We start from the raw sequence: 16,625 nt of genomic DNA, 5'->3' as shown, positions 1-16,625 counted from the left end.
GGCACCAATGACGTCGTCGTTAAGAACCCCTATTCCCCATGCAGAGATCTTAACAATGAACCATGTTTCAATTTTTTCTATGGAGCGGTTTTGGAGATATAGAGGTGCAACGTTTTTCGATTTTTACAAGATGGCCCCTGTACCACCTGACCTATGATGTCATAATTATCATTAAAATATTCTACAGGAGGAGGCGCTCCTATTGGGAAAATTTAGTGTCCATCGGACCAACAGTTGCAGAGAAATAAAATTCATACTGATCGAATCAAGCATTGTACTTGTCGAATTATGACGTCATAATTACGGTTCCGATGACAACATCATTAACATATCTTATTCCCCATGTGGAGTACTTGACAATGAGCGATATTTCAATTTTTTTGCATTGAGCGGTTTAGGAGATACAGAGGTGTAATGTTTTTCTATTTTTCCAAGATGGCGCCTTGCCATGTGACCTATGATGTCATAATTATCATTTAAAATTTTTTACAAGAGGGGCGTCTCATATGGTGAAAGTTTTGCGCCCATCGGACTAACAATTGCAGAGGAAATTTTTTTTTCATACTGATCAGATATAGCGTTGTACTTGTCGAACTATGACGTCATAATGAAGGCACCGATGACATCATCATCAACATATCTTATTCCCCGTTGGAAGTACTTGGCAATGAGCCATGTTTCAATTTTTTCCATTGAGCGGTTTGGGAGATATAGAGGTGTAACTTTTTTCCAAGATGACGTCCATACCACGTGACCTATGACGTCATAATTATGAATAAAAAAATTATGCAGGCAGAGGCGCTCCTATCGTAAAATTTCATGTCAATCGGACCAACGGTTGCCAAGAAAATGAATTTTTAGAATGCAGATACGCCACACGTGCGGATGCAACCGAATGCCTGACCCTGCTTTTCGCTTCGCGAGCGCGGGGTAAATATTAACAAGAATGGCCGCACTGTGTGTGGTCACACTTGCACCAAAATCCGGCAACGGGCCAATTGGGGAACGCGCATTAAAATTCACCGTGATGGGAAACGCCGATTCGGAAACACACATTCACCCTGGTGTGGGTAAAACTTCAGCATTCACATTTCAGCCATTTACTGCATGTGGAAACATTCGTTTGTTTGATAATATCTCAATACAATTGTGATTTGGAGTTTGCACCTGAACGATCCCAAACGACACCGCTTTTTTCCATCCGAAGATTGGTGGGAGGTTTCATAAATTTCTCATTACAATTATGATTTTTTCCATTCGCACGAGGTGTTATCCATCCGCCCTTTCTCGCTGGCAGATTCATCTGTATTGGTTATCAAGTCAGAACGACATTTATAATCGTTTACCTCACGAGTGTTTGTAACATTGTATTTTGTTATATTAATGGTATAGTATTAATTTGTGATTGGAATGATGTTGTTTTGAATGGAGATATATCGAGATTGAGTTTAAAGGAGAATTAGGAAATGATGTGTGCGTTTCCACCCGTGACATTCGCGGATTCGGCATTTGCAGTTTTGCAATTGATTGCGTATAGAAACATTACCCACATTTATGGGTTCATGGTTCAGTGGGATTCGCTGTTTTTTACCCAAGTCATTCACGAACAGGCTGTCCATGCCTGACGTTCGACTGAAGGTGGCTGATTTTTCACCTTTCACATTTTCTAAACTGATTTTTCACCATTAAGTGCTGGCGCTAAAAACGATAGCGTAATATCTCAAAAAGTTATGGGCGGATTTTGACAAGCACTAATCTATTCCATTTTGGTGAAGATCCAAATCCAGATGTGAGAATTTTTTATATCTTTTTTCAGTGATAATTCAACACCGAGAGATGGGGCCAAAACAATATTATGTAGCACGATATCTCAAGAAGTTGTGGCCGAGTTATGACAAAACTAGGTAGATGAGTTGGTTTGGTGGAAAACAAAACAAAACAAAACAAGTTCTGGCAAGGGTCTACAACCTCTGGTTGCCCTTTCTTGTTCGTTTATGTGTTTGAATAATTCCAAAATAGTTGGAACACAAAGCTATAACTTTTGAAGTTCCAGTGCCTCAAATTGATATTTTGTTTGTTGCGATTAGAAAGTGAGAGACCGGTGACGTTTTCACTACTGATTCTGTGTATTGTTGATCGTTCACTGTTTTTACCAACACCCTTTGCAGCACCATCAGCCCTGACTCACCCCCATGGGTGCCAGGAAGGGATGGGCAAGGGGTTATGCGCCTCAATGGGATCCAAGGAATGCGGCACGGTCGCTCGGATCCACCCAGGACAGATTTGGGGCCCGGGCAGCTGCTGGGAGCAGGAAAAGCTGGTGAGGGCATAATTGTAGTTTGTTTGACATGATAAGAGTAGACATTATTAATGGTTTGCGTGAGGTCATCAAAGCATTATTATAATCTTCCTGTTTTACCTGAAAGAAAGCGCTGCACTCAAATTCTTGCCTTGATCTGCTTGTTGATGGTGCTAATGCAAAGGCCCATTTGTATTCTCACATGCAGCCCAGGTAATAGGAGAAATGAAGCTTTCCTTAAAGAAGGAAACGAAGACCGACGGAGATCAGTTGGTGGTGGAGGTGATCCAGTGTCGGAACATCACGTTCAAGTTTAAAACGCCCGATCATCTGCCAGGTTCGTCGATATGCTTGAGCTGCAAAACATACCGCAGGCCAAAGAGTGTTTAAATCACATGACTCCATGATGCATTATCATTGGCTCAACACACACAGTCAGGAAGAAAAATTGTCAATGAATCAAATTGCTGAAAAAATTGAGGAGTGATCTATTCAAGCGACTTGATTGCCACTTGAGAACTTGTTGGCAGGTCGATTGTCAATCGGTGACAAAGTCAGTTCTTGTCAACTTGAGTTGCCAGAAAAACTTTCTCTAAAGAATCGCTCCTGGATCTCCAGCTTCATGTGAAGTTTGGATGTTCCAGCCTTTTTATAAACAGCCAAATGCAGGATGGTCTCGACCTAGAGCAGTTTTTCTCAACCGGATTTACCGACCCATCCGTCCCGGTATTTGGTCGCCGCGACCCCGTTATTCCTACATTAAAAAAAAAAACACAGGAATGGGGATTTTGAAAAATCCCATTTTACTGGGGAAAATATTGGGTTTACCCAAGTGTGGTTTTTTTTTGTTTTTGTTTTTACCAGGTGGGGAAAACTGGGCTGGGCCCATTAGTGCCAACCCTGACTGCAGGAGTAATATAAAGGCTGGGATCTAGACCATTTTTACCTGCTTTTTGCAAACAATGTCAATTCAGGGAATAATATGACTTATGCCTCGGTCACAAATGGCCTGCGGCGTGTTGGTGGCGGCCGTAAGTCCCCAAAATTGCCATAACCGTGCGGTGGCCGCACGGTAGATACGGTAGCCGTGAGGCGATCTCAAGGTTTTTTGCTCGTCGCAGGGGCTTACGATTTTTTAAATTTGACATTAAACTTTTTTTCGGAAATCGCTAGGCCGTAGGCCGCAACCCCACCGCATGTAGTATCGCAAGGTCTTGCGGCCTCCGTGAGATGGCCGTACGATGTTCTAAATATCGTACGGCGGCCGTGCAGTGACTTTAGGGCTGCCGTACGATGGCCTAACGGCAACCGTGACAACCGCAACAACCGTGCGGGCGCCTTGCGATTGTCTTGCGGTCGCCGTGAGGGCCCCTTCGTGAGGGCCCCGTGAGGGCCTCCAAATAGGTGCAACTCCACCTGCAGAACCGTTCACCTCGCGGTCTCCTCACGCATTTTGATTTCATGACTTTTACGATTGCCGTGCGGACCCCGTAACATTTGTGAACACTGCTGCCGCAGCCCGCAAAGCCGTACGATTTGCAAAAATCCCATCTGCAGACCGCAGAACCGTGCAGCGGCAGCATCATATGTGACTAAGGCATTAGCGAGCATTGAAGCTCGGCACGGCTCGGCACGCCCGAGCTTACTCTCGACATCGAACTGCCTTCTTTGGGCTTTAGTTTTGTTCACGACAAAGCTTGAGAATGCAAGTTAACATAGGTAAACCACTGGGAGCATCACTAGAGCTTATGCAACTACTTAGTGGAGACAGCTCACAACCTCTTCCCCCCAGAAAGCCACACATGACCCCCTCGGGGGTCACGACCCACCGTTTACGAAACACTGACCTAGAGGTACGCACACTCACTTTTGAGCCATCTAGCCTGGGTTTGAATCTCGGCCCAGCTTCAAACTGTGATCCTGCTGTTTTGCAAAAAAGATCCCACGGTTTTCTTTGCAGAGAGTAGGCGAGCTACCGCGGGTATCCTGAACAAATTCCAAATTCTTACCCTGACTTCCTGTGTCAGAGTGGTGCCCCATTCAGGAGTAACCCCAGCCAAGATACTGCTTTGGCAGGACCAGCGCTCTGTTTTGAGCATGGGACATGATGATAATTATTGAGTCACCTCCAATGTGTAGACTGACTTCACAAGTAGGCCAAACCAGGTGAGGCAGGCAAATACACCCCCTACCTGAAGATTTTTAGTGAATCTTCTGTTTATTCTTGCCAGTGATCTGACATTGACAAAGTAATTTTACTGACGCAAGTTTTGTTTCAAGAAGGTAAGAATCCAAATACCTATTGCTGCTGCCTTTAGCCAGATTTGAACCCAGATGTTTTCCCGGATCTTCCTTTGCCAAGAATGGACTCTTCTCATGGAATTTTATTGCAGTTAGAAATATCACCATTTACAAAAGAAAACCGCAATACATCTATAGACCGTTACAAACCAACGTCTCGTATGGTGGTTTTCTTCTATTGGCAGACCTGTACATAAAGGTGTATGTCATTCACTTGGCATCACAGAAGAAAGTAATGAAGAAGAAGACGCGAGTGTGCCGCCATGATCGTGAACCCCTATTCAATGAGACTTTCAGGTTCACAGTGAATCCTCAGGGTCACTCTTTGCAGGTCAGTGGGTTTTTTTGTTACCCTCACCTGAGGAAAGGGTATTGCATTTGAGTCCGTCTGTCTGTTTGTTTGTCTGTTTGTCCGCACAGAATAAATATGATTTTCTCTGCAACCGTTGGTCCGATTGAGTGGAAAATTTTACCATAGGTGCAACTCCACCTGTAGAATTTTTTAATGATAATTATGACGTCATCTGTCACGTGGTATGCACGCCATCTTGGAAAAACCGAAAACGTTTGCACCTCTATATCTCCAAAGTGCTGAATATAAAAAATTGAGATATGGCTCATTGTAAAAAACTCTCCATGTGGAATAAAATATGTTAATGATGATGTCATAGGCGCCTATATTATGACGTCATAATTCGACAAGTACAAATCTTCATCCGATCAAGACGAAATTTCTTGAGCATAATCTAGGAATAAATTAGTTTAGAAAAAAAAAAAAAGATGATGTCATCGGTCATGTGGTTCGGCCGCCATATTTGTTTTAACACAAAAGCCTTAAAAACCACTGAAAATACATCCTGGCGAGGGTTTGCAATCTCTGATTGCTCTTTCTTGTTTTTGTACACCGCACCTTTCCTATGTCATCTCCAGGCGCTGCATAACGTCATTGCCGGGCACCGAAGGGGGCTCGGCAATGACGCACGCTCAAAGGGAGTACTCAGTTTTCACTCTGGTTGTTTTCTTGCTTTCTTGTTTGTTTGTCCGGGCGATATCTCAGCCATCTTTTGAGCTAGGAAGCTGAAATTGAGCAAGTACTTTTCACAATAGTGAGCAAGTACTTTGTCAAAAACGGTATTTTTTGTTTTTTGATTTATCAATTAATTGATGAGTTATTTAATTATTAGCGATTAATTAAGTACTTATTCATTTCCTTTCTCTTCTGACCATTATCTCAGGCACCTTTTGAGTTAGGAAGCTGATATTTGGACATGCCAATGACTAAGTGATTTGGCTGCAAAGGCTATTTTTGATTTATTGATTAATCAATTAATTATTTAATCTTTTATTAATGACTTATTTAATTAAATTTCTAAAAGATACATCTTCGGATGAAGCACTAGTGGTTTAGTTATGCTTTTAGCCAATTGATTAAGAAAATATTTTATGATAATCTTTTATTGATTTTAATTATGCAATTAATCAATCAATTATTGTACTCCTCTCCCTCCAAACGCAGTCTTTATGAGCTGCACTGTGGGATATTTAATTATTTGGCATGGGGGCGGTGTACTTTGAATGTATCTGCACTTGTTGTTTGTTTTTTTTGCTCATCCTATTAATATTGACATATGTTCCTTGCTGCAGCTTGCTGAATTCCCTCCAATATTCAAGTACATTTCCGGTTAGCTGCCCGGCTGTACTCGTGGAACTCTCAGGTTAATCTTATCACTAGGACTAGATTATAAAGCCCGTCAACGACTGGACGCATGGTCGCCGCACGGACACACACCAAGACCAAGCTACTTTTATATAATAGTTGTTTGCAGCATAACACTTACTTCTATTGCATTTGGAAAGTTTTTAAAATGCACAATTTATGGTCAAATTTTCATTAGTCTGCTCGGCAGGTGTAAATACAAAAATCTTCGTGGTATCCAGAATGGTATTTTATTGGCTATCTGTTTGTGAGGAGCCACTTTACCAAGGGTCTAGGATCATGAAGGAACTGAATGACAAAAGGCAGCAAGTTCATAAGCTACCAAAAGGTATTGGGGAGGGGTGGAGGAAAGGTTGGACATCCACAAGGAAGAATAACAAATAAACGAGTGACAATGGCCCGGAGAGGAACAGAATGGGAAATAATCAGTGTATTGTGAAGAGATCATGGATGTGCATGCCTGAGTGGATGACGTAATGATGGGTGGTGCATTTGAAAGAACTAGGGCATGCCCGTACTATATATATATCTAAAAGTATATCCCCCCCCTCTATTTACATGCAATGGTTTGGTCCAAAGCGAACGGCTTGCGAGTACGGTGACAATCCCCCCCCTCTATTTACATGAAATGGTTTGGTCCAAAGCGAACGGCTTGCGAGTACGGTGACAATCCCCCCCCTCTATTTACATGAAATGGTTTGGTCCAAAGCGAACGGCTTGCGAGTCCGGTGACAATCCCCCCCCCCCCCCCCCCCCCTCTATTTACATGAAATGGTTTGGTCCAAAGCTAACGGCTTGCGGAGTTTGGTAAAGAAATCGCCATATCGTGCACAAATGCGCAGGAAAGCGAATGAATCGCAAATTAGTTTTAATTAGTTTTAAAACATAGTTTAACGCCCGAGCGAGTTTAACGCAATCGCAAATCGCATCGCAAAGCGAAAGAATCGCAAATTAGTTTTAATTAGTTTTAAAACATAGTTTAACGCCAACATAGCGCCAACATAGTTTGCCGACGGGAAATAAATGAATACGCTCTCAAATGTGCCGTCCGAGGCAGAGTCTGTTCGCCACGTTCGGCACACGTGATAGCTCGCTGCTCTCTGATTGGTTGAATCGTTTTTTGGACATAGCTCGGTAACTACTTCTCCGATTAATATGAAACCTTGAAAAGGCACATCCTCGGGTCCCCAGCAATATACCTGGCAAGTTTAAAGTATATCGGACCCGTGGTTGTCGAGAAACAGCGGTCACAGACAAACATACAAACATACAAACATACACACAGAGATTACTGGAATTATAGATAGATGGAGTGAGGAGGATGAGTCAACGGGCACAGGGAGACAATTCCACAATTGGGAGAATATGGGGTGAAGGAATGAAGGTGAGAAACTTGCCTGGAATTTGAAAGGGTGAGCAGGTGAGGATTTTTTGAGAAACATGTGCAACCTGGGATGGCTTTGTGAATGCATAAAGAGACTAGGACAGGAAGACTAAGGCCAGATGTGAACTTATATAAAATTAGAGTCTACCAACTTGCCACCAGAGGAGTGATAGTCCCTGATAATACCCTTCTGTGTTGAGATTCTAATGGTGCGGAAGACCTTGTTTTCAACGGTCACAAGAGGAGGGAGCAGGGTGGGATCCAGGAGCACCGGCCAATAGTGGGGAGCCATACTCCATCTAGCCCATATTAAAGGCTTGTACGTTGTACACAATGATTCGTTTGGTGAAGCTCAGGAATACCTTAAATCTATGGAGAATACCCAGACAGCAACTTGCCTTTGATGACAGCAACTTGCCCCCTTGGAACGTTATGGCAGATAATGAGGCTAAGGAGTTCCACTGCACCTCTTCTAGATTGTTCAACTTGATTACCGATCTTTGTGGAGAGATCACGTGATTGCGAGTGAATCGCAGGCATTGAACATCATGGTCCAAGTGGCTGACCAGTGGCTTACCATGTCCAGGTCTGTTGTAAGGGCTTCCACAGCGGCCAGCCATTCACAAGAGTGATGTATTTGCTCTAAACAGCTGCAATCAAGACCAATACATCACTCTTGTGAATTTATTTTTCCAAAAAGTGGTTTTCAAGAGAATCAGATAGATCATTGACTTGGATCAATAATAATGTAGGTCCTACCTTGCTGCCTTGTGGAACCGCTCGATGAAGGGAAAGATCCTGTGAAAGGACACCATCTAAGGCCACTCACTGTTTGAGACATTGATCACTTTGAGATAATGTTTCCTCATCTGATTGTTAAAATCACATCTTATTCGTCTTTCCATCTTCCACATCTCATAATCACATTTCAATGTGGCAGTGCCACTAATCAGAAGCATATTTATTCAGCCCCAGGTTCAGCCTCACTGAAACCACAACAAATTTTATGATTGTGCCACGGTTAATTCACCCTGATGCGATTAAAACATATGTGGCTGAACATTCAATGCCTTCGTCATCTGTCAAAAATCATACTCCACTGCCTATGGCACAACCACAGTGCTTACCAGTGATTATGTCATGTGGTGAATAATGCACTCACTCTTCCACTGCAAAATCGATTTCCTAAAAGGAAGCAGTGAATGACTTTCAAAATTTATATTTCTTATTTGTTGAAATTATTGTATGTACAACACAATTCAACATTTGGCAACACCAAACCAGAGTGTCTTTTTTTTTTTTAATCGGACACATTTGATGTTCCATTTTGAAATAAATGTATTTTTAACATTCAAAAAGTATTCACACCCCTTGGATTTTTTCACATTTTGGTGTTACAGCCTGAATTTAAAACAGATTAAATTGAGATTTTTTTGTTACTGATCTACACACAATACCCCATAATGACAACATGGAGTTTTTTTTAGAACTTTTCACAAAGTCATTTAAAATGAAAGGAAAATATCTAATTTACATAAGTATTCAAGTCAATGCTTCGTAGAAGTGCCTTTGGCAGTGATTACAGCTTTGAGTCTTCTTGGGTATGTCTGTATCAGCTTTGCACATCTGGATTTGGGGAGTTTCTCCCATTCTTCCTTGCAAATTTTTTCAAGCTGTGTCAAGTTGGATGGTGAGTGTTGATGAACATCAATCTTCAAGTCTTTCCCTAGATTCTCAATGGGATTCAAGTCTGGGCTTTGCCTGGGCCACTCAGGGACTTTCACGTTCTTGTTCTGAAGCGAAATCCAGTGTTGCTTTGACTGTATACTTGGGGTCATTGTCCTGTTGGAATGTAAATCTTTGCCACAGTCTAAGGTGTTTTGCACTCTGAAACAGGTTTTCCTCAAGGATTTGCCTGTGTTTGGCTCCATTCATTGTTGCCGCTATCCTTACAAGTCTCCCAATTCCTGCTGCTGATAAGCATCCCCATAGCATAATGCTGCCACCATCCTGTTTCCTGGTACTTGTGCTTGGTTTCCGTCAGACGTAGCGATTTGCATTCAGGCCAAAGAGTTCGATTTTCATCTCATCAGACCACAGAATATTTTGCCTCATGCTCTCACGTGCCTTTTTGAAAACTTCATAAGTCTTTTTCGTGCCTTTTTGCAAACTCTAGGCATGCCATCATGTGCCTTTTTCTCAACAGTGGCTTCTGTCTGGCAACTCTCCCATAAAGCCTAGCTTTGTGTAGTGCTGCAGAGACTGTTGGCCTTCCTGCCAGTTCTCCCATCTCAGCCAAGGAACTCTGTAGTTCTGTCAGAATGGTCTATGGGTTCTTGGTCACCTCCCTGACCAAGCAAGGTCCTTCTTACCCAGTTGCTCAGTTTGGTCGGACGGCAAGCTTCATGAAGTGTCTAGGTCGTTCCATATTCTTTCCATTTCCTAATGATAGAATCACTGTGCTCTTGGAAACTTTCAACACTCTAGAAATTGTTTTATCCCCTTCCCCAGATCTATGCGTCCTCACAATTCTATCTCAGAGTTCTACTCCTGAAAGTTCTATGGAAAGGGGGAAGAAGATGAGAGCTAGGTCTGTTTTAAGGCAGGGGTCTTTCAGTCAGAGAGTGGTTAATGCATGGAATGGTCTCCCCAGAAAGGTAGAATGGTCTATGGGTTCTTGGTCACCTCCCTGACCAAGCAAGGTCCTTCTTACCCAGTTGCTCAATTTGGTTGGACGGCAAGCTTCATGAAATGTCTAGGTCGTTCCATATTCTTTCCATTTCCTAATGATAGAATCACTGTGCTCTTGGAAACTTTCAACACTCTAAAAATTGTTTTATCCCCTTCCCCAGATCTATGCGTCCTCACAATTCTATCTCAGAGTTCTACTCCTGAAAGTTCTATGGAAAGGGGGAAGAAGATGAGAGCTAGGTCTGTTTTAAGGCAGGGGTCTTTCAGTCAGAGAGTGGTTAATGCATGGAATGGTCTCCCCAGAAAGGTAGAATGGTCTATGGGTTCTTGGTCACCTCCCTGACCAAGCAAGGTCCTTCTTACCCAGTTGCTCAATTTGGTTGGACGGCAAGCTTCATGAAGTGTCTAGGTCGTTCCATATTCTTTCCATTTCCTAATGATAGAATCACTGTGCTCTTGGAAACTTTCAACACTCTAAAAATTGTTTTATCCCCTTCCCCAGATCTATGCGTCCTCACAATTCTATCTCAGAGTTCTACTCCTGAAAGTTCTATGGAAAGGGGGAAGAAGATGAGAGCTAGGTCTGTTTTAAGGCAGGGGTCTTTCAGTCAGAGAGTGGTTAATGCATGGAATGGTCTCCCCAGAAAGGTAGTGGTTGCGGAGGGGTGGAGAAATTACTGGGGTTGATGATACTGGGATTGGTGCGCAGTGCAGGCATGATGGGCCGAATGGTCACCTGCGCCAAAGCTCATTGTGCATTCTTGTGTGTGTAATGTGAAAGGATAGCAAAAATGTCGGGCTTTGTGGTTTATGGCAGGTATTTATTTCTCTCTCTCTCTCTCTCTCTCTCTCTCTCTCTCTCTCTCTCTCTCTCTCTCTCTCTCTCTCTCTCTAGAAAAAAATGAGGGTCATGCAAATGTAAGCTGACAAAGGAGTGAAGGATATCATACTGATATTGGATTAATGGGAAACAGACAGACATGGGATACAAACATACAAACAATATGTGACAGGAAAGAAAAGCCTCCAGTTAAAGGGCGATGGGGGTGGGAGAGCCTAAATAGAATAGTCACAGGTGCAGGGGGGCTGCCACATTGAAGCAATGGAGGAAAGAGTGTAACTGGACTGACACAGCAAGGCAATTCCAGCGATGGTATAAAAATAAATAAAAAATTTGGGGTAAACAAACAGCCTCCAGGAGCTTGGAAGGAGTCTGACATTTGGAAGGAATGTGGAGGAAGGAGGGAGAGACAGAATAGTTGAGGTGAGTAGAGACTTGTCAAGGAGGGAGTTGCTGGTTGTCCTTCCTTGTATAAAAATTGTCCTGTCACCCGTGATTAACACCGCTGGATGATGAATAGCCGTAACGGTCTTTAATTCCGAGGTGCATAGCCGAAACTGGCAGTTGGTTCGTCGCACGCAAGTGAGGGGACCAAAGTGCTTACCTGGACAAAGCACACGGTTTGATTCCCCAAAAACACAACAAATGAAATGCAACACAATAATTTAATGAAAGTAAATGTCATACGAAAGTGGTGAAAATGAAAGGTGAGGTAAAACTAAATCCTAATTTGAGACGTCTCCATCAGTCACAAATACACAACAGGGGAATGATAACATAAAATAAATTGGTTTAAGCAGGCCGGCACTGAGCTTGGCGTCCAGAAATGGCCTTTCGGAGTCTGGTGGTCATCGAACCCCGAAGTCACCGCATGGGAAATGCACAAGATGGCGCGAAGTTGCTCTCCGCGTCGCCACAAATGTGAGGTAATTTGTGCGGTCGGTCCTCTTTCGCTCTTGTCTCCCTCCGAAACGCAACGTGCCTCCAAAATGTTCTCACAATCGCACACGAGACAGCCGCAGCCAACTAAGACAGAAGCCAGACCGAGAGATCCCAACAGACGGAGAGAGCCAGAGACGCTTCTTCCTCTTGATAAAAGTTATCCAAACCGCTCCCTCTGTTTTCCTCTCAGAAGCACGCACAGAGCAAAAACGAGCTCCTTCCCCAAGCGCATGAACCAACCGAGTGAGAACAAAAACCCAGAGAGAGCCTCTTCTTCTCCCTTTTCGAACCTTCTCGCTCTAACGTCACTCTCCCCAATCGCCGAGCTCCGTCGAATCACCCCATGGTCTTGCTTGACCAATGACAAACTTCGGGGCATGGCCTTTTCCCTTACTCGGTCGGTGGGCGGGGTTTAATTGTCGATCAGGAAGGTTCTGTGGTTCTGTCAGCAATTATGTCGGTTATTGTTGGTTAATGGGAGATTGTTGTTGTTGTTGTTGTTGCTGTAACTGAGATTTTGATGGTCGGCCTTATAATTGTAAAAACATAGGGAAAACCACAGGGAGCAATCACAGACTAGGGAAACTAACTTTAATCCCTAACATAGCCCCCCCCCCCTCAACGCCCTCCCCCACCCCCCACTCTCCCTCCCCCCTCTCCCCCACTGTGTGAAGACATATAAACAATATTAAGCTCCAGTTTCCCTACTTAATACATCGAAATGTCTCCAACGCGTCCGTTGTCCATGCTAATACTATATAATCCTACCTGTACGATGGTATTTCATCCTCTATCCCCACACACCTAACAATATATGTTTCATGTAGCATTGACCGGAGATTATTTGGGAAACAGAGTTCAACTGCATTGTATAATGTCCTATTTTCATGTATTGTTGTCTACATAGACACCTGTGTGTCTTGCAGATCCTCTTGGTATCGAATGGCGGTAAGTTTGTTCGCAAGACCCTCATTGGCGAAGCTTACATCTGGCTTGATCAAGTTGACCTAAAGAAGAAGGCTGTGGGTTGGTACAAGCTTCTCTTGAGCCAAATGGAGACCCAAAGGCCTGCCGTTGTACCATAATTGTAATGGAATTCTACAGCACATACAGAAAACCATCCGGATGCATTGCTGCAAGCAGCATTGTGGGAAATCTTCGTCCCTCAAGATCTGAGCAGAGATCACTCCGGTGTTGGACACGCACACACAATCTCCTGTTGTTTCTGACATTTGAACTGGTTTTGAATGAAGAGAGGATCCCAAAAATAGAACCAAGCTCAAACCAGCGACCAAAACGTAATCGTGGAACCAAGATGGCCATGCGTGCTTGTGCACACCTTGGTGGAATGTCATCCCAGATGGGAGTTCAATGAGCGTGCAATGTAATAAGCCTTTGTACATTTTGTCGTTTACCTGTCAGTGCTGCATGCCACGTTTTGGTTGCACGTAAGTCCTCGCTTTGTACATGCATTGGATCCCTGAGGCATTGACCTGCCATCCTTGACTTCCCTGCACCCTTTCCTGTTCACTCTTCCGAGTCTTATTGTCCACATAGCTGCAATTCTCGTGTTCAATCATATCATGTTTCTCCATGAACTCAACTTGTAAAAAGGCCCGCTGCTCCGTGCAGTTTGTTCCTGCTTTGGCACCCGTCAGCTTTTTAAAATTCTTCTTCTTCTTCTTTTTCTAGTTTATTCTTCTTTTTTTTTCTAGTACCTGTGCCATTTCACTGTATGCTTCATCCCATCTCACATGATCCACCGCTATTGTATTAATGCTTTTAAAAGATGACGAATGTGTTTAGTGGAGAGACAGAGACACCGACATTATATTGTACATGGCATACAAAGGAGTGAGTGGAAATCTCTGGACAAATTTTGTGCCTCATTCCTAAACATTCCGCATGCATCCTCTTCCAGTTTTCATTCAGCTCCAGAACAATTAACCACATTTTGTCATTCCTTTCACTCTCTCTCTCTCTCTCTCTCTCTCTCTCTCTCTCTCTCTCTCTCTCTCTCTCTCTCTCTCTCTCTCTCCCTCTCTCTCTGACAAATAGTCCACCTGTCCAATTATGCTTGTCCGGCCTCTAACATGATATCCGCACAAGCATTTCCTATTGAGCAGCTTTGAAAAGCTGCCGCACACATAAACCATCACGTTATGATTATTAAAGAAACATGAGCAAACTTAATGGGGCAGCACTTTTTAAAATAAGGAATGACACGAAAGACGTACAACCTTGTTTTACATTTCAGACTTTATAATGTAGGAAATGCACATTCTCAAATACAGTAATCAGAACAATTATAGTTTAAAACAATATATAAGTCTTAGTATAAGTAAAATGGGCTCTCCGTCCCATATAAATATCTCTGTCACACTGTTGATTCTGCTGAAGGAGTTCTGAGGCAATGAATACACTGGGTTGTTTGCCATTGCCTGTCGAAGTGGGTCGCCGTAGGAATCGATCCAACACTTGCGAGAGGGAAAAGCAACAAGGCCTTCACCTCTCATCCACCGAGCCAGCACAAAACAGATTATAAAGCTGGAACATGTGATGTGAATTTATTTACAATAAAATCTACTTATTCCTCCTGGAATTTGAAGCCTGGTGTTGGCTTAGCGGATAGGGTGCTGGCTTGGGATCCTACGATCCTGGTTGATCGATGAATTAACGCTGGGGGGTTGACTCAGCCTGTCATCCTTCCGAGGTCGGCAAATTGAGTACCAGTTCACTGGTAATTCCCTGTGTGACGCAAGAGGTGACCAACAGGGTTGGCGGCAGGAAGGGCATCCGACCATAAAACATTGCTTCAAAAAGGGGACCGCGGTGCCCGAAAAAGGCCAACCCCTGCTCTGCGGGGAAAATGTCCTCTAAAGGTGGTTCCTCCTGGAATTCGAGATGGCCACGCACTTTTCCAGCAATAACTCGAGCTTGGCATCCCAAAGGACTTTAAAAGGGCTCTTATGGGTGGCACACATCCTCTGACCAGGCCTGAGCACACATATGCGGATTACAAGGCAGGAATTTGGAATTAGTTCTCCAAAATTAAAGGCAATGGAACCTTTGACAGATTTGTTTTAAAAAATGTAAGGAGTGGGAGTAAGGAATGCGACACGATATCATTTTAGTCCAAAAACACTGCAATTATTACTTCCATAGGTTGCCCGTTCCTCCAGGGAACATCAGGAGCCCTGCGTTACACACACCTAGTGTTAAATGTTGCCATTTTAAAACAAACCTGAAAAGGTGAGTCTGAAGCCTATGAATAATTCAGGTTTAAGTGGTGACCAATAGCCCTTGAGAGAAGCGACTGGAGGAAACACCGTCAGTCACCTCGTCGTTAACCTCTTCAACATGCCCCAAGTTGGAGACAGACGACACCTCGCTCACCTGCGCTGGAGGTGTCCCCTTGCATTGCTTTAATTGACGTTAATTGTTCTCGTCTGAATTCAACTTTCACATCAGTAAATTATCCCCAGTGCTTTGTTATTGTCGATTAAGACATTATGTAAACAATTTTTCATTTTTATTTGGAAAATCAAAAACCATGTATACGTATTTTATTGTTATTTATTTGTTTTTGTATGTATACATGGTTTCTGACATGATATCCGCATAAGCACTTCCTGGATACAATCACAACATCCACATATTTCCATTTCATGAGCTACAGCATATTTTACTGTATACATTTTACCGTATATATTTTACCGTATACATATATATGTTTCCCCTCTCAGCCAAAAATTGCCTCCTGTTTTGGGGGAAAAAAACAAAAACAGTCACATTTCATTGGTTCATTGAAGTATATAATTATACAGTGGTGTGTTTAATGCGCCGTAGTGTGTTTACATGTAATCTGCAACCACAAGATCCACACATCGGTATCCACAACGCCCGTCTGACCTCCTACCTACCCCCGACTACTGCAGCTTTGGCAGGTACCAGATGATTGAAAGCACAAAATTGGACATTTGATAATGAAGAACGTTTTGCAGGAATGCTCTGGGCTACTTCCTGTTTCTGCCACTGTTGGTCACAGCACATAAATGACACTTTTCCTTCTTTGTCTTCTTCGATTTTATACACTAGGTAGTTCAGGTGCTGAATAGATATACCTACCGACCTTTGTAAACGTTATGAGATCTCACCAAAATATCCAGACCAAGAATGCAAATATGTAAATAGCAACTCGTTTTATTTGTCCTTTTATTTATTTGGCCCTTACCTGAACACGATGCAATGTATTGTAAAGTTGTCTCGTTTATTTTTGCACAGATCAAGACACGAGCACTAGATTGTAGCGAATGACCGCTGGGCTTAAGATGGCACCATAGCTCTTCAGATGGACAAATGGTGTCCCCTCAATAATGTACCTTCTTGAAGGACAGAGAAGGAGCACAGGGATGGCAGAAGCGTTACCTGTTTAAAAACTGCTTGTTAA

General features: G+C 43.1%; 1 protein-coding gene across 1 annotated transcript in view; it reads left to right on the top strand.

The window, feature by feature from the left end:
* PCLO (piccolo presynaptic cytomatrix protein) overlaps window positions 1-14,719 on the top strand; it is a 214,747-nt gene extending 200,028 nt beyond the window's left edge. The window contains exons 27-30 of the mRNA XM_078786299.1: window positions 2,169-2,320; window positions 2,508-2,636; window positions 4,786-4,931; window positions 13,102-14,719. Of these exons, the coding sequence (XP_078642425.1) occupies window positions 2,169-2,320; window positions 2,508-2,636; window positions 4,786-4,931; window positions 13,102-13,260 (586 nt within the window). The 3' untranslated portion in view covers window positions 13,261-14,719. The remainder of the gene's footprint in view (window positions 1-2,168; window positions 2,321-2,507; window positions 2,637-4,785; window positions 4,932-13,101) is intronic.
* The last annotated feature ends 1,906 nt before the right edge of the window (window positions 14,720-16,625 follow it).

This window comes from Myxine glutinosa, chromosome 11 (genome assembly GCF_964187855.1).
Source record: "Myxine glutinosa chromosome 11, kmMyxGlut1.1, whole genome shotgun sequence".
NCBI classification, from domain to species: Eukaryota; Metazoa; Chordata; class Myxini; order Myxiniformes; family Myxinidae; genus Myxine; species Myxine glutinosa.
The sequence above is the reverse complement of the archived record's forward strand: the minus strand, read 5'-3'. Positions and strand labels throughout refer to the sequence as shown.